Raw genomic sequence first — 22,378 nt, forward strand, 5'->3', positions numbered from 1 at the left:
TGTCGGTTTGTGTCGATACTTTATAAAAATATATTGATCCATAATAATATAACAGGTAAAAAAATGATAAAATCGGTCTATAAATGACAAAACATGTAAAGCGCTACCGGATATATTGAAAGTGTCGATACTTTATAAAAATATATCGATCCATAACAATATAACAGGTAAAAAAATGACAAAACCGGTCTATAAATGACAAAACAGGTAAAGCGCTACATGATATATTGAAAGTGTCGATACTTTATAAAAATATATCGATCCATAACAATATAACAAGTAAAAAAATGACAAAATCGATCTATAAATAACAAAACAGATAAAGCGCTACTAGATATATTGAAAGTGTCGATACTTTATAAAAATGTATCGATCCATAACAATATAACAGGTAAAAAAATGATAAAACCGATCTATAAATAACAAAACATGTAAAGCACTACCGGATATGTTGATAGTATCGATACTTTATTATAAGTATCGATACTTTATTATAAGTATCGATACTTTATTATAAGTATCGACACTTTTGGAATTTAAAAGAGAAGCAGTTATAGCACTAATAAAGTGTCAATACTTTATAAAAATGTATCGATCCATAACAATATAAAAGTTAAAAATATGACAAAATCGGTCTCGAAATGAAAAATCGGTAAAGAGCTACCGGATATGTTGAAAGTGTCGATACTTTATTATAGTATCGACACTTTTGGAATTTAAAAGAAAAGAAGTTATAGCGCTAATAAAGTGTCGATACTTTATAAAAATGTATCGATCCATAACAATATAACAGGTAAAAATATGACAAAATCAATCTCGAAATGACAAAACCGGTAGTAAAAAAGTGTGCTTGTGTGATCATTTTTATTTCAGAATTTTTATTTTTTAATACAAAAAATTGGATATTTTAAGCAAAACTCAGTAAGAAAAGAACAAAAACTTTGCAGTAACAAAAGAATAACATTGGGAAACACACCATGTTATTAGTTTTTCAAAGAACAAAAACCTAGAAACATGTAAATTTACAATGTAACCGGTAAAAATATACTGGTTAATTAGCAAATAGGTTTACATTATGTATCGACGCTATTTAAATATGTGTCGATACTTTTTTTCCAAAATGAAAGCACAACGAGGTGCACGCATAAAGTGTCGATACATTTAAAATTGTGTCAATCTCAAAAACATCAAAATCGATAATTATAATGTAATAAGTAAATTTATAATGTTACTGGTTTAAATATACCTGTTTAGTTAGAAAATATGTCAATATAAGCGTTATCTATTATATTATATAAGCGCTACCTAATATATTATTGTACTTGATAATATTTCCGATTAAATGATATAACATAATCGGTCTAAATTTTAACCGGTCACTTGTTTAACAGATGACGTCGTTTTTGAGGCGCCACGTAGCAGAAATTCCTAAAACGCCGAGATAACTAATTCTCCTCCAATTGCATTAACGGAGAAAGAGGGTGAAAATGAAAAGACTAAGAATAGTTGTGTGCCGGTGATGATTTCTCCATAATTTAAACAAGGTTAATAAAATGCTCGATTATGATATTAGTTAATCTAATCAAACATTGACTTTCTGTGGTAAGAATTACACATTTAGCGGTCTAAAGACTGTTTTGTTACTTTGGATAACGTTGGCAATTGTTTTAATTATTTCAAAACACTCCTCGTAATAGGTTTTTTCTAAGCCCAATCAAGTTAGTCTCAGCCCACATCGCCCCAATCAAGCGCCTTCCTCTCGCACATCTCCTCAGCGACTAGCCGATTTTCCTGAAAAAGAAAACCCACACAGGCTTGACTGTCTTGTCCGCCAAGCTAAACCTAAAGCCTTATAAAACCTCGTATCAAAATATAAAAAAAAGTAGAAAAAGAAAAGAACAATGGTTGGGGCAAATCTTAAATCGGAGACAATGAAGCTTATTGAAAAGAGAAGTGGAATAGAGGCTGAGATGAACGCCATAATTGAGCAGCTTTGTCAACCTGGGGGTCCTGGTCTTTCTGGCAACCTCGTCGATTCCGAAGTATTTTCCTTTTTCTGTGAATACCCATTCGTTTTTATTTACTTTAATTTCGATTCAAATTTACAATCTTTTCTATTTCCTGATATTAGAGTTTTTTTTCCAGGGGTTTCCTCGTGCTGATATTGACATCCCATTTGTCCGAGCACAACGGCATCGTCTTGTTGGTATTCTATCTTTTAGTATTTTCATTTATTAGTTAGTGCATTTGAGGATGTTTCGTATTAAGTATTAACAAAGTCATCAAATTTTATTGTTTAATTTGAGCAGAATTGAAAAACGATCACCAGGAAATTACAGAAAAAATACACGTTAATATTCAAGTTTTGCATTCTGTAAAACGCACTTCAACCCCTAAAGAATCAGGTTAGTAGCTCATTTTCTTGCTCCATTTGTTTAGAGAAATGATTTTGTGCTATAATCTTTAAATTATCTCATGTTTTCCAATGGAAGTTTAAATCATTCCAAATTACTGTTCCGATAGGTTTTGAAATGAATCAAAATGCACCAGCTGTCGATGTTGGTACATCAGTGTCCTTGCAAAACCTTTCTTCTAGAGATTCTCAGGGTGCCAATGACGTGTATATGATTTCTAGTATGCCCTTTGCAATGGTTGATGAAATAGCTGATGCATCTCCGGCAGCTGAGGATGGTTTACAACTAGGAGACCAGATTGTTAAATTTGGTAATGTGAAAGCTGGTGATAATTTGCTACAACGACTAGCTTCTGAAGCTCAGGTTAATCAGTGTCATCCCATACCTGTCACAATCATGAGACAAGGAGCATTGTTTAATCTATCAGTGACTCCTAGAACATGGCAAGGCAGGGGCTTGCTAGGGTATGTCATTTCTGCTTTATCTGCTTCTCGGTAATAGCATTAAATTACAGATCATATCAGTTTATCAATACCTTAAGTTTAGATTGTTGCTCTGAGGAAACAACTTATGATTGTGGAAATAAAAAATAACAAACAAAAATCAACTACTCAATTCTAAGAAAAGGGTGGTTGGTCATTAACAATAATAATAAATATGTTCTAATTCAATCAGTTAGGAGAGACGAGGTGATTTGTAGATTATTGTTGTAGTGAATATTGCAAGTTTTTTCTTAACATGTTCATGAACTGCAAAGATAAACTTCTTAGAGCTACCTGCTTATTCGTTTTTCAATATTTTACTAATTTGTGGAGGTTTTGAGCTATATTGCAGATGCCATTTTCGTATCATGTGATTTTCATATCAATGGAGCAGAATACAGCAATTTGGTTGCCTTTATTTTATCTGTTTTAAGACAATACTCAGATGGGCATATTAGAATGACTTTTTATGGTGTATATATAGATTCTTGAGGATCCAAATGTTTTTTTTTTTGAATAAATCCAATGTTTTTGTTGCATTGTTGAGATGTTCTTGTTTCTTTTATTTTATCTTTTGAGATAGTTAAGATCCTTTAAATACTCTCTCTAATTTGTGAGGTAAGGGAAGTCATTGCCGCTATTATTGTGTCACTTAGCTTGTAATGAGTCAAAACTATGTAAAGATGAATAAAATAAATTTCTCGTGGAAGTTCCAGAGTTGTGGGTTCCAGAGTCGTGGCTGATATTTCAATGTTAAATGATTAATTGAGCTTTTAGATAGGAACTAGGAAGCCACTAATATTAGCTGGTGAGTTTATTAGAAGGAACATGTCAAACATAGTCCCCATCAAAGATAGTTTGTCAACTTGAAATTGAGATTGTCATTCTCCTTGAACAGTTTGAATTATACTTGGAGATCATATACTTAAACATGCGAGCTACCAGTGGTATAGGTTATATCTTGAAAGGTTTTAAGTACACTGTTAATTTGTAGGCATTATTTTGATAGCCGGGCATAGAACTCGAAAGATTGTGGGGAGGTTGGGTTTGTTTGCAGAGCAAGTTTGGCTTTGGTTTCAATAAAAACTGAAAAGATTTTACAATAGAAAGGTAGGGATTTGAGATACTTTGCCCTCTTCACACCCCATACCATGCTATCAAATTAGTCTTTTAAGAATTGATATTTTTCCCTCTCCAATATGAGTTGAGACGAAGGGCTGAATCTATGATCTCTAGTTTGAAGAATGAAACCAATCTTTTTTTCACCGCTGTTTTCCGAGTTGATTACTTTCAAGAAAGGGGTTTGCCTTGCTTTTGCTTTCAAGTTTTAAAACTAAATCTCCCGTTTACGACTTTAATTCCCTTTCCTCTGTTGTACAATGTAAAGTGTATTTGACAAATGAATATGAGAAGTGTTGGGTAAGAAAACTTGATTCCTTCCTTACCCCATGTTTCTGAGTTGATGAACTCGCACTTTCACATCTACTATATATATATATATAGTAGAGAAGAGTAAGCAAAATATAAATATGGCATTAGAAAAGATAGTAGTGAAGAATCCTAGGGATGGAAAAGTTCAAAGGGTAAGAGGGTTGCCTCTTCTTATTTTTGAACCCCACACCATGATTATAAGGAAATATTAAACCCAACTAAAAAAGTTGAACTAATTAGATAAAGAGAGGAATACTCACCTAATATTAATTGTGATTTGAAGCAAACTGGACTGATCAGAAGACATCCCTTGACCTTCAAGCGTTAAAATAATACGATAACTGGTGACAGCAAGATTCTTTCTTCTTTTCAATGGCTGAAACAGGCAACGTTTTAATTGATTCCTTTGCTGAAAACCAAAACCTATGAACTTAACATCTAGCACCAGACCGGCAGAATAGTGACGAGTCGATGACATAACAAAACTCAATTAAGGGAGAGATTAAGAATTCCCTGCCTGAGCCACGTCTAGGATCAATAGAAAAATGTGTATGCTCGATTGGATCAAAAGAAGAAGAAAAACTGGGTTACTTTGATTATTGTCATGGGATGAAAGCTATACTAGGAAAGTAAAGTAAGGTAGAATCAAATAATATCAAATCAAACCAAAGTCAATTTCAATTACAGTTTGCATTGCCATCTTTCTTTATAAAAGATATACAACAGCAAACGTTTAAAAATACGTTGATCCTCCTATCCGATGTTTATCTGTTATACCAACCTTCATTAAACTATATATATAACCGGTCACTCTCCAATAAAATACAAGCAAAAGGCCAATATTCTCTTTTCTTTCTCTTCCACCCATTGGTTCCTTACTTCTCTGTCGACACTATAAATATACTAGTTCAGGGAGAGGAATCCAATACTCAAAGATTGAGTTTATAATTTTTCCAATCAAATTTCGTCGCTTCTTTCCTTCATTATTTCGAGGAAAATAAAAGAGGAAGTATGGAGTTGCCTGCAATTGTGTTGGCTTTTCTGTTTCCTTGAGATAATGTCTAGATTCTGGAAAGTGGAAACGACACAGTTTAAAAGAACTCTCCTTTTGACTTTAGAGGTAACAGAAACCCTTTTCTCTCTCGTTTTCCACAATTCAGAATAGAATCTATGTTTTCTTCGAAACTAATTCTGAATGCTTTAAATGAAAATACGACGTGATCCCAGTTTTTTCCTTTCTTTTTTCTGACGCTTAAAGTTTGAGCCTTTACCTTATAGTTCTTAAACTTTTGTTCAACTTTGGTTTGGGTATTGCTGTTTTAATGTTGATTGTTAAAGACTTGGTTTAACTTTTGAGTTTTGAGGATTTTTGCAAGGTACGCTTCGGATGGTAATTAGAGTTAGCCCTGTGGGTTTTTTGTGTGGATTTAAGTGAAGCTTAGATTGCTAGAATTGTATATTTAAGGATGCCTTCTGTGTGAAAAGCTGAGAAATAATTCTGGGAGCTTTCAAGGGATGAATGTCTGTACTATAAGCTTAAAATCTATACGCAATTGTAGGCGTTGAAGATTTCTGAAGTTGTTTAACCTTTTTCTGTACGAGGAATGTGATTGTTTTACTGGATTTTATCAGTGAGTTTTGATCATTTACAGGGATGGATGGGCAATGTTGCGAGTATGCTATAAGGGCTGATAAACTGGGAACTAGGATTGGTTTGAGGTTAAAAGAAATATGAGATCCCTTGATAATTAGTTTTGAATTGATAGATTTTTTTTTATCAGAATATAAGCAGCTGACTAAACGAGTTGGTTCAGCTATAACAAATTTAGTTTTTCAGCCTGCAATCAATTTGCGTGTTTGTTGTCTATTATTCTTAATCTATGTATGGTGCTCCAAGATTGAGGTCAATGAATGTGTCCGATTCTGAGGCAAGGACTGTATTGGGACCTGCCGGGAACAAGGCGGGTGCATTAAGCGCCAGAAAACCAGTTTCAAAGCCTGTGAAAAAGGTTGAGAAATCTCCGGTTGAGTCGACTGTAGTAGAGGAGGAAAAAGCCCTTCCATCATCTACTGTTAATTCTCTTTCTCCAAAAACTCATTCTGTTAGTGCTCCTTCAGTGCTACGCTGCCATGAACAGCTATTACATTCTAACGTGAATGCTTCATGTTCATTGGACGCTTCCACTGATTCATTTCACAGTCAAGCATCAACTGGTAAGTCAATTCATTCAAATTGTGTAGGAGGTAAGAGAGCCATACACGCCAAAGCCGAGAAGTGTTGTTTCTGATGGTGGTTTGTATTTTCCATCTGATGGTTTGCATCAGAAGAAGAGATGTGCATGGGTGACACCAAATACAGGTCTGTTGTTGCGTCCTCTAATTTCTGTGTTTTTTCATGGTTGATTGGAAATTGTGTTAACATCTTCCACCTAAGACTGCTTTCAATTGTGGTAATAGCTGCATAACCTTGGTCTAAGTATTAGGTTACCACATGTTTTCTGCCAACTTATTTTTGTTTGTTGGCATCAGATCGAATTCATGCTGCTTTCCATGACGAAGAGTGGGGAGTTCCTGTACATGATGACAAGTACGTGATCGCAGCGTTGTCAAGTCTCCCATCCGGTTGCTTCTTAAAAGGGCTGCCTCTAATAATAAATTTGTGTTTGATAAGTAGTTTGCTTGATTTTACTGTCCACATGCAGGAAATTGTTTCGGCTGCTTGTACTTTCGGGTGCATTGTCTGAACTTACATGGTCTGCTATCCTAAGCAAAAGGCACACATTTAGGTATTGGTCCCTTGATTTCCATTTACCTCATTGAATAAGCAGACTCATTTCTAAAGTGCGTCTTTTTTATTCAGAGAAGTTTTTATGGATTTTGACCCTCTTGCTGTATCGAAATTGAACGAGAAGAAGTTAATAACACATGGTAGCGAAGCAAGTTCTTTGTTATCAGAATTGAAGCTGCGAGCTATTATCTTGAATGCACGTCAAATATCTAAGGTAGATTATCTTACTCTTCTGTTCACCATTGTTTTACCTTGGTTGACACGAAAGGTAGTGCTCCGTGAATCACTTGTAAGCAGAATAAACTAATTACGGTGCTGTACGTTGGATGGAATATGACAAAAATATGCTCTATTGCAGTTGATGTTTATCTTGCAAGATATAGAAAACTTCTGGCCATCTTCTAGGACCACACATTGTTCTCTCTTATTCTACCAAATAATTAAACAAATGTCTGATGATGTGTTTGAATCGTATTGTTGAAAAACAGCTTAATAGTGGTCCTAAACATTTGACAAAGACATTGGTTCGAACTTTTGAAATATTATGAATATTCGAGTGATTAGGTTAGGTAAAAAAACAGCTGAATAGTGGTTCTAAACCTTCCAGTCATATGTTTTAATCATATGGGACAAACCACAAGGCTGCGAATTTGCAGTTTGATCATATAAATTAATTTTATTTGGTTAGGAAACTTAATCATTCCCATCCATTAGATGCCAACTTGCTTAGTTGGTAAGTCCCAAGTCATTCATATATTTTAATTGCTTTCCATTGTCCACCACTGGCTCTTCTTACTGGAAGTAAGTATTATAATTGCACTCCACTTAGTGACTGTTCATTATTGCAACTAACCTTTTGTAGGTTTTGATGATGCCAGGTTATTGGTGAGTTCGGGTCATTTGACCGGTATATCTGGAGTTTTGTGAACCACAAGTCTATTGTTAGCAGTTTCAAATATCCTCGCCAGGTTCCGGTTAAAACCCCGAAAGCAGATGTCCTACGCAAAGATCTGGTGAGAAGAGGTTTCCGGAGTGTAGGCCCGACCGTCATCTACGCTTTCATGCAAGCAGCGGGAATAACGAACGACCATCTCACAAGTTGTTTCAGATTCCAGGAGTGTATAACAGCATCAGAAGAAAATGTGATTGAAGACATGCCTGAAGAAAAAAAACTGATAGTTCGACTGAAACAGAATTATCCATGGCTACTGATGGATTGAGTTTCTCATCGGAATGATGTTGGTCGGCGGCAGGCAGTCCAGTTTCGATCATCAGTTGACCGTAATAATGACAGGTGGTTTTGCATGAAAAGTTTTAATCAACACTGGTTAAATGTGCTGTTGATTAGGGGCATGTCTGTCATGTTAAATTATGATGTACAAATTATTTATTTATTTTGGGTATAGTTGAAAAGGTTTGTGATTTAGAGATCATGCTTTATAAACCCTTTTGAGTGGATTGAACAAGCGTCAACCCTTTAAGTTGCTAGACAGACAAGACTTACACCGAGAAAAGATTCAAAGGGACTCCTATCAGGATTGTGAAAAAACTGCGAGTTTGCATCGATTCTCGTCCTGCTACAGAGGGTTATCTCTAAGATATTTTATCAAGTGATTATATAGCAAAGGGATCGGAGTCGGTTTCACCGTTTCAAGGATGGTTTATGTTCGTGCAAGGATTTTTGGTCACAAAGGAAGAGGAATGCTAGTCTTCTTTAATCACCATAGTTTTCAGAAGTACTACTCCATTGGCCTGCTTAACTTAAGGTACAAGAGAAATAAAACAAAACAGTTCACGCGTCATTTTTATGCGAATCCTTGCTTGAATATCATACTTTAGTGAATGCTGACCAAATTTAACCTCCTAAATACTTGGAAATGAATGCTGACCAAATTTTATCACAAAATAAATCGATACTCCTAGAGGTGAGAGTTAAGCAATCCCTGTTAAAGACATTGAAGACCTCAAACGGTGTCACCAGCCAATCGAATGGAGGAGACTTGGGGCGTGAACTTCTCAAAAGCATTAAAAAGTTGGGCACTAAACGAATTCATTAACTCGGTTTCCTTTTTCTTCTAATAGAATAGGGTGAATTTGTTTAGAAGTATACACACATGTTCCAAATACAGTTATTTGAATCCAAAACTTTTAGAGATAACAAAATATTGATTTTCCCCTAATATGTGGACTTAAAATCGATATCCAAACTTCCCTCGGTCTTGACGTTTGAGCCGAACTTTACCCATTTGAACTGTCGTTTTTTCTAGTGGTATGTAGGGATGGGCATGGGTCGGGTTTTTGGTCCACCCGACCCGAGAAGGAGTCCTCCACCCGAGAGCCGACCCGACCCGACCAAAACAATATTTCACCCGACCCGATATATAACTTAAAAACCCGACCCGACCCAACCTGAAATAATAAAAAAATATTTTTATTCAATAAAAACAGTGACTTCATTGAAAAAATAATATATAGATGGGTATTATTGTAATTATTCCTAAATATATAGTCGGGTATTTTTCACCCTAAACCCAAACCCGATTTTTTTAATAAAAAAATATGATCTAATCGGGTCGGATCGGAACCCGTCGAGTTCGGGTCCCATGCCCATCTCTAGTTGTATGTGCAGCAGTTATTGCCCATTTGAACTAACCAACTCCATTTGATCTTCCTTGAGAAGGATTGCCCAAAGTCAGGGAAAGGTTGGATGCTTTTGCCTACTGCCCAATGCTCTTCAAAACTTTTCTTTAATCCGAGATGGGTTTCTTCCATGTCAATGACCAAACATTTTCTAATGCGTGCACATATGCTTTCCTGAGGTGAGAATATATTAGAATGTACAATTTTCGTGTTGTGTTTATACCATTTTCAGCAGCTCACAGAAACGCACTTGCTTGTGGTTTTACCATATCAACCAATCATCCAAAAGTATAAAAGTTGACAAAAGCTAATGAAAATTACAATATCCAACAAAATAATGTTGATTTTCCATTCCTTTCACACTGTCAATTCATCTTTTCTCATAATGATCTGATTTTTTTTTTCAAATTCCTTTTAATAATCTATAATGATTATAAGGTAATACTTATTCACAATTTTCTTAATCTATTTACAACACCTCCTGCATACACATAAGCTTAAACTTGAACTCTCTACGAAGAACAACATCTCTTTTATCCGACTTAAATTCTCAACACAAGGATCAAAGCAAATGGGAAACCAAGCCACCCTATAGGGTAGGATTGTATAGGATCAATCTAGAAGAGGAACCGGCTAAGTGTAGAAAATGAGCCATATAATCCATCTTTTGGCTAGTTTAGCATGACTAGATGGAGAAAAAAAAAGTTGGTGCCTGCTGACCTTTCTTTTGGCAAAAGGGGGACTTTCAATACTAGGTCATACGTCAGAACTTTGGACTGAGTTCAAGGTAAATCAAATTGTTATGGACTAATGTCATGCCAAACCTTGCTGACATGTACGAATCAGTAAGCAAGCTACTGATCTCAAGATAATCCAATTAGAATGGTAGACCATGTCATGCCAAACCTTGCTGACATGTACGAATCAGTAAGCAAGCTACTGATTTCAGGATAATCCAATTAGTATGGTAGACCATTTCAAGCCAAACCTTGCTAACATATACGAGTCAGTAAGCAAGCTATTGATTTCAAGATAATCCAATTAGTATGGTAGACCATGTCATGCCAAACCATGCTAACATGTACGAATCAGTAAGCAAGCTACTGATTTCAAGTTAATCCAATTAGTATGTAGACCATGTCAAGCAAAACCTTGCTAACATGTAATCAGCAAGCAAGCCGTACACCATAACCCCAAATTTTCAAATTGATAACCTCAGCATCAAACTAAGTCCACGAACTTCTCTCAAACTTCAAAGGTCAGCTAGGTATTAAAAGGTACTTTCAAGACAATGGTAAATATGACTACAGCACATAATAGCACTGGCAAGCACAAAAAACGTAAGAGTATTCCGATGGATCAACAAAAATCACAAAGGGGTCCACAATTAGACCCACTGTACCGTATTAATCGAGCTGTAAGCTCTGCGGAATCGGATATCACATTGCTATAAGCGAAACAAAGAAATGGGATTAGAAGAAACATATAAGAAAAATCATGCATTAAAATTCCACAAATGGAAGGAGTATCTACGGTAACATCTGTAAACATGAAAAAGACAGATAAATTAAAAAAAGAACAACAGATTAAAAGGCATTTAGATCCTTCTTCCTCTAGTAACATACATTAAACCTCTGAAATAAGCAACATATGGGTGTCCCTTGTTCCCATATGTAATGGGATATGGGTGTCCCTTGTGCTCTACCAACTGAGTTGGATGGTCAAATCGAAATAAGCAACATATGAGAATCCTAATTCCCTGGTATTACTAAGAAATGGCCATAATTACTAGCATATGGAACGTAAACCTAAAAAGACAACATATCAAAACCCGAATGCAGCCGAAAGAGCAAAAGAAATCTGATCCTTATGCCCTTAAATGCAAACCCTTTAGCCCTTTTTTGCAACCTCTTTTCCCATATTTCATATCCTAAAACCAACCACCGACACGATCTAACCCTGAGATTCAGTCTTCTTGACATTTCCCTCTCCTTCCCTTTCTTCCAACAACCTCCCAGCTTCCTCATCGGCTTGTGCGGTCTTCTTCTGAGCTTCTTTCGCCTTTAAAGCCTGTAACTTGGAATGGTTGTAGTAAGCAACACCCAAAAACGCTAACCCATAGCCAAACAAGTTAATGGGTGTTACAGTATCCTTAATGACAGACCAAGAGAATGCAATCAACAACCAGTCCTTGACAACGCCAGCTACGTTCATGGTCAAAGCAGAAGTCTTCCCGACAAGTAAGAACACAGCTAGATTCAGAGCAAAAGCGCACAAGGAATTGGTCCCAAAAATGACGAAATCGAAATGGAAACTCGAAGTTTCTCTCAAAACTGGGAGCTCAACAAAAATCCATGGTACCAACAAGAAAACGAAACAGCATGGCGCAACATAGTACAGAGAAGTAATCGGATTCAAGGTGATCCCTTTAGAAGTAAGCAAGATTTGGATCATAACCAACCTGGTAGCCTCAAAAGCAACGGCTCCAAGCTGCAAAATCACTCCCCAGGTATCGAATCTAGCTTCGCCGTAAGCTGCAATGGCGACCCCAAAAGAGATGGACAACATGTTGACCATTGTATCAGTCTTAAACCCCTCTTTCTTAAAAAGAATTCCAATGGAATAAACAGCGACAGGCATCAGAGCTTTGAGCATCTGGATAAAGGAAACAGACAAGTAAATGTAAGCGGAGTTAGAGAGCCAGAGACTGAGAGCGTAAAGAGCACCGATGGGGACGACGGAAGAGAGATAAACTTCTCGAGACATGGAGACTGGCTCAACAACTTTGAAAACTTTGATGAGGAGGAAGGCTAGGGTGGCACAAAAAGACATGTGGATCATGGTTAGAGAGATTGGGAAAGGCCAATTGTACATCTTCTTGTCGAGGATGTACTTGTTGTAGACGATAACGGTGAAGCTGAGGAAGATCCAGATCGCTACATAGGCGTAGGAGAGAAGGATCTTCTTGACGACGCCGTCACTCAAAGACCCGCCCTTTCCCATTGCTTGTTCTGGTTTTTGAGAGAGACCCAGATGTAGAAAATGGCGGAGGAGGTGGGGGAGGGAGAGCGGATTACAGGGAAGGGCTTGGTCTTGACTTTTTGCGTGTAAGCGATGAAATGAGGAAAGAAAGATCTGGTTTTTAACGTGGGAAATATGGTAACTTCGCTTGGCAGTTTCTCTTGTTACTGGACCAAAGACCAATGAAATTTATCACGTGGGGTTCATGCGCTTCCGCTGCGCCTTGTTCACTGTCTTTGCAACGTGACTGTCGCGCGTTTCACCACTTTGTCCAAATCAATCACCAAAGGGCGGACAAGTAAGGTGAAAGCCTTCTTCAGAGTTTTGGTTAAGTAATGAACGAGGCTTTGCAATTTGTACAAATAAATAAAATAAAATGGCTTATTTGATTTTCAAGCATAACTGTCCATTTCCCATTTTAGTAAATAATTTATTTTATTTATTTCACCAAAACGGAAGATGGGAAATTAAATAATAAATAAAATTATGCTGTGATTTACAAGTCAATGGAAGTGATATTTTATGCTTAATTAAGCTTGGAAGATGTGAAGCATGCACTTGCACCATCACTTGTTGGTTAATACAATAAATATTCTCTCTTTCTGAAAAAAAAATAGATGAAGGCGAAAATATTATTTATTTTTGGTTAATAATTAATAATAAAGCTTGGATGTGATAATATTACCTGTTGGTTAAGACGTGTGGGGTGTTGCAATATTATTTATTTTATTTAATATGTTTTGGTTTATTGAGGAAATTTTATTTGGGGGAGTTAGAATGCAATTAATACACGTAAAATAGTCCGATATAATACCTAACCAAAATTTATTGTCTCCATAAAATCTCCATTTTTCCGAGTTAATTATATAGGAGGTCCTTAAACTATGATGTTATTTTAAATTAATCTTAAAATATTTTATATTAGTTCTCAAATTGCTCTCTATTCTAAATTAATTTGTTTACGTTTAAGCATTTCATATCAATTTTCAAACTATCAATATCATTCTATTTTGATTATTATGTTAATATGTTGTTAACTCAACTAGTTTTTGAAGGTATTGAGAATTGAACTCATACTTTAATATATATATATGCGATAAGATCATGTTACACAATGTAAAATTCTTTTAGTTTTACACAGATTTAGGATCGTTAGATAAGTGAAAATAGATGGTTGAGACTAACAGTATGAAGTGATAATATATTCACTGGGGGAAAAGAATTAATCTCAACCATCTATTTTCACTCATCTAATGGTCCTAAATATGTGTATAACTAAATAGTTTTACATTATATAAGTGGATTCTAACCCTATATATATACATACATTTAAGATCCTAAATATTGAACATGTGACATTCTAAAAATAATAATGTATTTTTTAAACTTTAAATTTTATTTTTAAAGACCACAGGTTCAATTCCCAATACCTTCGAAAATAAGTATACCCTTGAAAACATTTTAAAGTATACGTTCAATTTAGAATGAGGTCATAGTTTGAGGATTAATATAAAATATTTTAAAATTTATGGACCGACTTAGAATATGGGTCATAATTTGTGGACATACCATACAATTATATCGTGTTTTCCAATGGGCCATTTGTCAGCTTCCATTTCACTTTCAATTCCACTTTTTATATGCACAAGAAACAGCTGAGTTTGGGTCGGTCTTTGTTTTATTCTGGACCCGATCCCTTCTCTTTTAATTGGTTATCAATTATATAGTTTTTTCCCCTTTAAGGTTTATAAATATCACTATATAATTATGTAAGTTTTCCTTTAAAAATATATAAATATTCATATAAAATAAACATAAATTTTCACACTTAAATTTAATTTTGGAGTGGAAAATACTATATTTATATAAAAATAATCATTTTAATTTTGTACGTTTAAAATATAAATATTAAATTATTTTTTTATATTTTCATTTTTAAATTTCATTATTTTTTCTTACAATAATATTATAATTATAACTCAAAACATAAATATAAATTATTTTTATAATCAAGTCAAGAAATAACACACAAAATAAACATTTTTCTGTTATCTTTTGGATCATAGTTTGTATTATCATTACAAATAAGATTATGAACTTTTAAGTTGGAATAAAAAATTTCAAGTAAATTTATTAAAAATCAAAATCGATTGTATAATACACTATTTATACTAACATATAAAAATATTAAAATTACATTTACAAAATAAATTTAGTTATAATATTTGTGTATATATATATATCATATTATCGTATTATTCAATTATTCCATGTTAAAGTTCTTATTAGGCCATTTTCTTTCTTTTTATTGCCATTAACTACATATATTATGTCGTGATAGGTTTGTCATTTGAATGGTGCAGCCCAATGGTTGGGGTATTTGTTTCCTCTCCTCACGTCTTGGGTTCAAACCCCACCAGCAATGGTTATTGATTCAATTTATTTTCTATTCATTCAATTGGTGACATGTGGCTCCATTTGATTGAATGTAAAATTTATAAATTAAATAAAAATATTTAAAAAAATCCAACCACATAGTAACAAATGTCGCCATCTGATCAAGGATTAAATTTATTGAATTAATTAAAAGTTAAGACCAAATTAATAGAATGTGTAGGTAATGAGAACTAAATATGTAATTATATTAATTTTATTAACTACCACGTCACCTCCTCCGTTAATATTTAACAGCATGTGACTTGATTTACAAGATGTAAATAGTTAGGTGACCCGATTTACAAAATTGAAAAATCGATGGTTAAAGTAAAAGGAGTAAATAGTTAGATGGTCAATAGTATACTTTACCCTAAAACTAATTTTTGTAAATATTGTATTTTAATTAAATTACATTTAGCTTTCTAATCTGCAGAAAGTTATTGATGTTTGAGTCCAACTAGGCCTAATTGTTAAGGTTAAGATTCATTAAGAAAATATCAGCAAAATGGTTGCAACGTAAAGCTCAATACTAATAAAAACGGTTCATCAGTAGCTTCACGTCAGTTACTTTCTGGTCCTACAAAACGTCAGAAGAAACCATGCAAAGCGCCATTAATGCTGCTGTCCTTCTGAGTTAGACTGATGAATAATGTCGGTGCTGAAAAAAATGGACTGTTAACATACTTTAAATATTATGGAAAACTCATCTTCATTGTGAGCGTTTCTAGTCCGACGGCTAGGATAATCGTATTCTAAGTAATCGACCCGTGTTCAACTTCCGGTAAGCGCACTTTAATTTTTCCTCTTTTTAGTTTTTTCCATTAATGGCTCATTAGAGTGCAAGAATATTTAAACCACTATCCTTATCTTGGGACGTTGTGTAGAATCAGGTGCAAACAAGCGAGACCAATCATTAATCTTCTTTTCATCAAATTCGCTTTCTAGCATTTGATCCACACAGTTGAGCAGTTCATTTTGGCCATAGTAATCCATACCATAATCCACCAAGCTATTTTCATCTATGATACCTTTTGATCTTCTCCTGCAAACAACTTGGATTACTACCATACTTCAGCTGTAAACATCAGGCTCGGTGTCGATTTCCAAGTGAAGCCTACTTCTGGAGCCAAATATCCAGGAGTCCCTGTTAACATGGTTGTCATGGTGGAGATGGAGGTTGAACCAGGCTGCCACAGAGACGGTGTATAGGACCCAACCTACTTGCTCTAGTGCTCAGGTATCCATTCGCTGCACTGACGGAGCCCGTGCAGATTAAGCTGCTGCCATTAGTGCAACTGCTAGGACTCAACGTGGGGAAAGAAATAACGTTGGCTTGACCAAGGGTTCAAGAGACTTGATTAGGGGTGCTTAATAAGTTAAGCATCTCGTAAGCAGTTCGAACTCGACTCGGTTAAAATTCGATCAAAACTCGACTCGGATTGATTCGACTCAAACTCAAGCTTGACTCGAGATCTTGACGAGTTGAGTTGAGCAAAGGCCAACTCTATTTGATAAATTCGCGAGCAGCTCGTTAATTTTTTATATTTTTTTTAATAATTATTTTAAAAAAATTATTAATTTACTAATAGATAATGAAAAAGATGATAAATTACTAATCTATTAATTTTCTAATAAAAAATACTAAATTATCACAATAATTATTATTTCACTACACCCATAATCAAACCTTAAATTATTATTTTAATATATTTGTGGATGGTTGCTTTGGAGTTTAGATTTTAAAATTGTTTCATACACTCTTTCAATAATTTTGTATTAAATTTATTAATTTATATTTATATTAAGTTCTATTTATGTTTATATTAAGTTCTACGTAATTTAGTAATTTTACCTATAATTAAAAAAAATAAGGTAAAATTCTTGGTAAGTTTAACTAGCAACAGGACGAGCAACGCGCTTAATGAACAACGAACTTAACAAGCAACGAGCTTAATAAACAACAAATCAAGTCAACTAACAAAACTATTTACCGAGCTTGAGTCGAACACTACTCAACTCGTGATTAACCAATAAGCACCCCTAGACTAGATATAGGAAGACGGAGACGAATAGCAAAATTCATTTTTTTCTTAACGCACATGGAAGCAGCAGCGGTTGACCCAACGCATGTGCTCGTCATTTTAACATGGCTCTATTTTAGAGGATAAAAGAAACAAACAAAACCACATACAAACAAGAATCACATCAAGGCCAAAAGTAAATAGAAACATTGATAATAAAGGATCAATTCAACTAGCTTTTAAAAGATTACCATTTGTTGCTTCTATATATGAGTAATCGTTCCAGGTTGAGAGTACACCTGTCCACAACATTTTACTTTTTGGAAGCCATTCAACGGTTTTAATTAATTTCGACACATTCCCCATTTTTAATCCACAAAAGGGCCATAATATAACAATAGAACTACATAAAATTAGAATAGGAATAGTGGGCTAAAACGGAGTCACAATCCGATGAATATCCAAAACAAAACAAAACAAAAGATCGATATCTAGTGAATAGAAAATCATAACGATCCACTGATCTATAATATCATACAAGGTTATTATGCTCAAGATAATAAAAGATATTCTAATATAACATGCAACTCTATAGCATGGCCAAAACAATGTCCTCAAAGGGAACATTGTCCCCAAAGATGAAAGTTAAATCCAAATATAAGTGTTCTTACAAAGCCTAGAATACACTCAAAAGTTAAACCAACTTGTAGTGTGCATCTGCTGTTCCGCCCAAGCAAATGATTTAAAAGCATTCCATAGCTGTTTAAGAACAAATACACATGGTCTACAGCAACGCCACAGATCAATTCATGATTTGGACTAAAAACTCGGCAACCATCGAACAAACCTTTATGATGGCACTACACACAAAATAAAATCGTTAAGCAGTAGAAAATCTTGGTTATTAACCAATGAACAAAGAGCAATATAATGACTATATCATACAGAAAGGGAAACATAAAGAAAGCTTCTTCACTGTCGACGTGGTTACGACAACCAAAAACCAATTGCAGCAATTAGTACAGCAAAAAAATTTTCCAATAAACGATTATGCCTTGAACTACTGACAAGAAACATATATGTCCAACTATACTTTGTATAGGAAGCCATTAAAGGAAACATACTGTAAGTAGATGTATCAATTTGCTCAGGAAGCTCTTTTATATCCACCTCAAACCTCTCCTGGACCTGCAACGGATTGAATAACATGAATAGACGATACATCAGGAGACAATAAGTTCGGAAGTTCTAAATATCCCGACCTGGTTGAGCACATCAGAATCCGAAGCAGATGAAACAAATGTAATTGCAAGACCCTTGGTGCCAAATCTACCAGCTCTACCAACCTTGTATGGTTAACCACGGGTTACATTTAGAAGCAAAACTACGAAGGTAATGTAGTCAAAACAAAACTTACCCTGTGCAGGTATGTATCAGCAGAATCAGGCATGTCATAATTGATGACAATGTTAACTCGTTCAATGTCAATTCCCCTTCCAACCAAATCTGTAGCTACAAGAATTCTTGTATGCCCCTCCTTGAAACCCTTGTAGCGAGTCAACCTACAAATCATCAATTGTCAAACCACATCAAATTAAATAAAGGAAAACTACCCTTTGGGAGACTCAAGCAGAAAAAGAAACCTGATTCTCTATACAAGTAAACATAAATAAATGAACATTAGACACACCAGACAGACCCTAAAACAAGGTACCTAAATTTGGGTCACAGGAAATAATACCAACTCAAAACATAAATCAAGTCAAAAGGGGTGCTACTTAACATCTACTTTGCATTACTCTTATAAAGGGAAAAAAAGAGGGGGGGGGAAGGTCAGGTCACATAATCCAAAATCCACTGTAGCAGAATAGATGAAATAAGCAACCAAACCACCATACCCAGAGCACTAAAAAAACATGACAGAAAAACATGCTTTAAAACCTTTAATAAAGATCCTCACAAGTTGAAGTCCCCTAAGCAATTTAGTTTACAAGAATATAAAGTTGGCAAGTCATTCCCATACAAAAAAGCTCAATGTAGAAAGAATAAAAGATGATGCTGATAGGTACAAACCTTTCTTCCTGGGACATGCCAGAGTGAATGCAAATAGAAGGGAAGTTGCACTCCACAAGTAACTTGTTCAACTCAGCTGCTCGGCTCACACTTTTGACAAATATAACAACTTGATTGAAGTCCAACGCATCAAGGAGGTCATTCAACTTGCGATTTTTCTCCATCTCACTCAATTTGATGTAATGCTGTAATCGGAAGCATTCTCCTAATAAACATCTTAAACAATCTTTTAAAACAAACTAAAAGCTGAAGGGAATGAGTCAGATTCAGATACCTGTACGAGACCATGAAGGGTCAACTTGGCCTCATCATCAACATAAATTTCCATCGGCTGAAAGGAACAAATGTCACAGTAAATCATATTAGGGAGGTTCGTCAAGCAAAAGGAATCCAGTACGATATGAATTATGCATGCACATCCTTGAATTGAGATTCTGGTCCATAAGCCTTGCCTCCTTGCAGATTTGTTTCTTAATCGCAGAAAGCATGTGCTGCTTTCCCTTTAAAACAAAGATTCTATTACATGACAGACACAGCATGCACCCCCCCCCCCAAAAAAAAAAGGAAATGCCTAACCCCTCTATCCATCCCCACCTCTAAATCCATATCGATAGCCTAAACAGAGAACTGAAACAAAATTAAACTAAAATATAACAAATCAGCTCACAGAAATCCACCACTTTGAAACCCCAAACAGTGCAAACTTATGACTTAACCATTAACCTGTCCCATTCAATCTGTGCATAAACCATGAATAACTAGCTGAAGCAACTGCACCCACGCAAACACCACCGGGCAAGCATATAGAGATGGACCCACCAGATGTACAATTTTACAAAACTCTCAGAGGAAGCTGGACATGAATTAAAAATATACTTCTAAATTCTAGTATTGGCCATGGAAAATTACATCTTGCATAAATTTCTTGCAAACTGGGCGAATTTCTTTGCTGAGGGTTGCAGAAAACATCATAACTTGCTTATCATGAGGGGTCATTTTGAATATCGCCTGCACATCTCTCCTCATGTCTGCAGAAGATAAGTAGAATAAATACCAGAGGGAATAGCAAAGGGAAATTAAACATCGAAAAAACCAAACCCTTATCCAGATTCAGGTTAAGAAAATCATACCAAGTGATTCAAGCATCTTGTCACATTCATCGAGAATGAAATGCCTCACATTCTTCAAAGAAAGATCTTTATCTCTTGTCAGAGCCAATATCCTTCCAGGCGTCCCAACAACAATGTGGGGACATTCATTTTTCAATAGATCTTTGTGAACTTTGATGTTGACACCTCCGTAGAAGACAGAAACCTTGATATCGGGCAGATAAGTACTGAACCTCTCGAACTCATGACAAATCTAAAAGAGGACAATAAAATGAGTTGACGTATATCATATAACTTGAGGGGAAAAGAAGAATGCAGAACTTGTTCTGACCTGGTAAGCTAACTCCCTAGTATGGCATAAAACAAGTGCAATAACTTGTCCTGGACTAGGTTCAATTTGCTGTAGGCTTGATAGAACAAAAACTGCAGTCTTTCCCATCCCTGATTTAGCTTGGCAAATGACATCCATACCCAATATAGCTTGGGGAATGCATTCATGTTGTACTAGTGTAGAACCAAAGAAAAGTGCATTGAAGGAATCCATGGTAAGTAAAATATAACCTCCGTGATCCATTTAATCGAAACTATATGATAGTGGTATATTACCTGTAAAAATAATGCAACAAACAAAAAAATTTAGACCAGAATTTTTCATACAAGAAAGCATTTAAAAATCAAACGTTACCATATAATGCCCCATACATGGAAAATAATAACATATTAAACAGCCAAAAAAACAAGTCATCTATGAGATTTAACTTAACCATGACTTTAAATATGGAATCGTATATAAGGCTAACAAATATAAAAACGGAAGGAGAGTCGTGGGTTTGCCTTCTGAAGGGTGCTCAAATCCAGAGTCAACAATGGCCCGAAGAAGCTCGGGTTTCAAAAGGAAGTCTCTGAATCCTGAACTGTGTATGCCAACATAGCCCCTAAAAAAACAAAGAAACAGAAAAATCAGAACGAAAGCCCTTCCCCGTTGATTATTTACCATCACATACAAAAGAAAAACAAAATAACTTCTATTCTTTCTCCATCCAGTGAAATTTTAAATTATTTCAAAAACATTTATTAACAGTTGAACGGAACAAACGGAAAGCGAACATTATAAATGAAGTCAAACTTACTTCTTGCCTCCCTCGCCATTGACTTTAGCAGTGACAGAGTCAGGTGCTTTCTCTTCTTCTTCCTCGTAGTCTAGAAGCTCCTCCTCGTAGGCATCGTTGTCCCTTGTTTCTCCCATTTATCTACAAAATCCCAATAAAACAACAAATGTTAGGGCTTTAAAATAACATAAGATCGAGAAGCTAGGGTTCCAAGGAAAGCTGCCTTCGAGAGGTTTACCTTTGAACTTAATTAAAACTGGGGGGAAATTGAAGGTACTAGGGTTAGGGTTTGTAGCGTTTGCAAAGCAAGAAATGGTTAGCTCTCTAAAAATGAAAGATATTTATATATATATATATATATATTTGGAGCTTTTTTTTAGACTGATCTTTTTAAACATTAGGAAATTTTAATTTATTTCCGAAAGTACCCTAGCTACTTCTTATTATTTACCATCTCCCGCTGCTCCGCACTGCACCTATCTGACTGTTAACGCCTACGGTCCTTAAACAGCCATCTTGGGCCCAGGATTTAAAGTATTAGATTGTATTTCTAGTTACTTTTCAGAAATTATTATTAAAAACAATTAGTATATTAAATAATATTTTAAAAAATATTTTTATATGAAAAATCATAGAAGATTGCAATCAAACATGTTTACTTTTTTTAAAAAAAAGGAGGATATTTTAAGTTATTATTTAGACGTTATAATGTAACTATATGAAAATATAGAAGTTTATTTTTAGGTTTATTTTCTAAAAACTGGCATGTTATAATATATATTTCGCGTTATAAAATATCCATTAATGTGTAAATAATAATAAAATAAAAAATGCAATTACACTTAATTCAATAA

At 34.9% G+C, this 22,378-nt stretch overlaps 3 protein-coding genes and 1 pseudogene across 4 annotated transcripts; 2 read left to right on the forward strand and 2 right to left on the reverse strand.

The window, feature by feature from the left end:
* The first annotated feature begins 1,810 nt into the window (after positions 1-1,810).
* Positions 1,811-3,598, forward strand: LOC120157100 (26S proteasome non-ATPase regulatory subunit 9-like). The gene is made up of 5 exons (XM_039168350.1): positions 1,811-2,042; positions 2,146-2,206; positions 2,310-2,405; positions 2,524-2,878; positions 3,249-3,598. Exons 1-5 carry the CDS (start codon positions 1,902-1,904, stop codon positions 3,268-3,270), a joined length of 675 nt encoding a protein of 224 aa, XP_039024281.1. The 5' UTR covers positions 1,811-1,901; the 3' UTR covers positions 3,271-3,598.
* A 2,577-nt stretch (positions 3,599-6,175) lies between these two features.
* Positions 6,176-8,659, forward strand: LOC120156972 (annotated as a pseudogene).
* Positions 8,660-11,495: 2,836 nt separating this feature from the next.
* Positions 11,496-12,881, reverse strand: LOC120157280 (probable sugar phosphate/phosphate translocator At5g25400). The gene has a single exon (XM_039168465.1). The coding sequence runs from the start codon at positions 12,756-12,758 to the stop codon at positions 11,709-11,711; it is 1,050 nt and encodes a 349-aa protein (XP_039024396.1). The 5' UTR covers positions 12,759-12,881; the 3' UTR covers positions 11,496-11,708.
* A 4,965-nt stretch (positions 12,882-17,846) lies between these two features.
* Positions 17,847-21,871, reverse strand: LOC120157252 (DEAD-box ATP-dependent RNA helicase 15-like). 2 transcript variants are annotated; one of them, XM_039168450.1, is made up of 12 exons: positions 21,763-21,871; positions 21,546-21,665; positions 21,250-21,350; positions 20,747-20,919; positions 20,437-20,668; positions 20,216-20,334; positions 19,581-19,637; positions 19,307-19,491; positions 18,651-18,795; positions 18,496-18,579; positions 18,358-18,421; positions 17,847-18,093 (listed from the first exon to the last, which is right to left on the reverse strand). In XM_039168450.1, exons 2-12 carry the CDS (start codon positions 21,659-21,661, stop codon positions 18,083-18,085), a joined length of 1,287 nt encoding a protein of 428 aa, XP_039024381.1. In that variant the 5' UTR covers positions 21,662-21,665; positions 21,763-21,871; the 3' UTR covers positions 17,847-18,082. The 2 variants fall into 2 exon arrangements, with proteins under 2 accessions (XP_039024381.1, XP_039024382.1); XM_039168451.1 differs by lacking the exons at positions 21,546-21,665; positions 21,763-21,871 and having other exon boundaries at positions 20,747-21,021.
* Positions 21,872-22,378: the final 507 nt, after the last annotated feature.

The sequence above is a fragment of the Hibiscus syriacus genome, unplaced genomic scaffold (assembly GCF_006381635.1).
Source record: "Hibiscus syriacus cultivar Baekdansim isolate YM2019G1 unplaced genomic scaffold, ASM638163v2 tig00111238_pilon, whole genome shotgun sequence".
NCBI lineage: Eukaryota > Viridiplantae > Streptophyta > Magnoliopsida > Malvales > Malvaceae > Hibiscus > Hibiscus syriacus.

Coding starts and splice junctions, on each gene's coding strand:
- LOC120157100 (XM_039168350.1), top strand. CDS start 1,902: ATGGTTGGGGCAAATCTTAAATCGGAGACAATGAAGCTTATTGAAAAG. Junction 2,043..2,145: donor GCAACCTCGTCGATTCCGAA/GTATTTTCCTTT, acceptor TTTTTTTTCCAG/GGGTTTCCTCGTGCTGATAT. Junction 2,406..2,523: donor TTCAACCCCTAAAGAATCAG/GTTAGTAGCTCA, acceptor CTGTTCCGATAG/GTTTTGAAATGAATCAAAAT.
- LOC120157280 (XM_039168465.1), bottom strand. CDS start 12,758: ATGGGAAAGGGCGGGTCTTTGAGTGACGGCGTCGTCAAGAAGATCCTT.
- LOC120157252 (XM_039168450.1), bottom strand. CDS start 21,661: ATGGGAGAAACAAGGGACAACGATGCCTACGAGGAGGAGCTTCTAGAC. Junction 18,796..19,306: donor GGCATGTCCCAGGAAGAAAG/GTTTGTACCTAT, acceptor GATGATTTGTAG/GTTGACTCGCTACAAGGGTT. Junction 18,422..18,495: donor ATTCTGATGTGCTCAACCAG/GTCGGGATATTT, acceptor AATCCGTTGCAG/GTCCAGGAGAGGTTTGAGGT.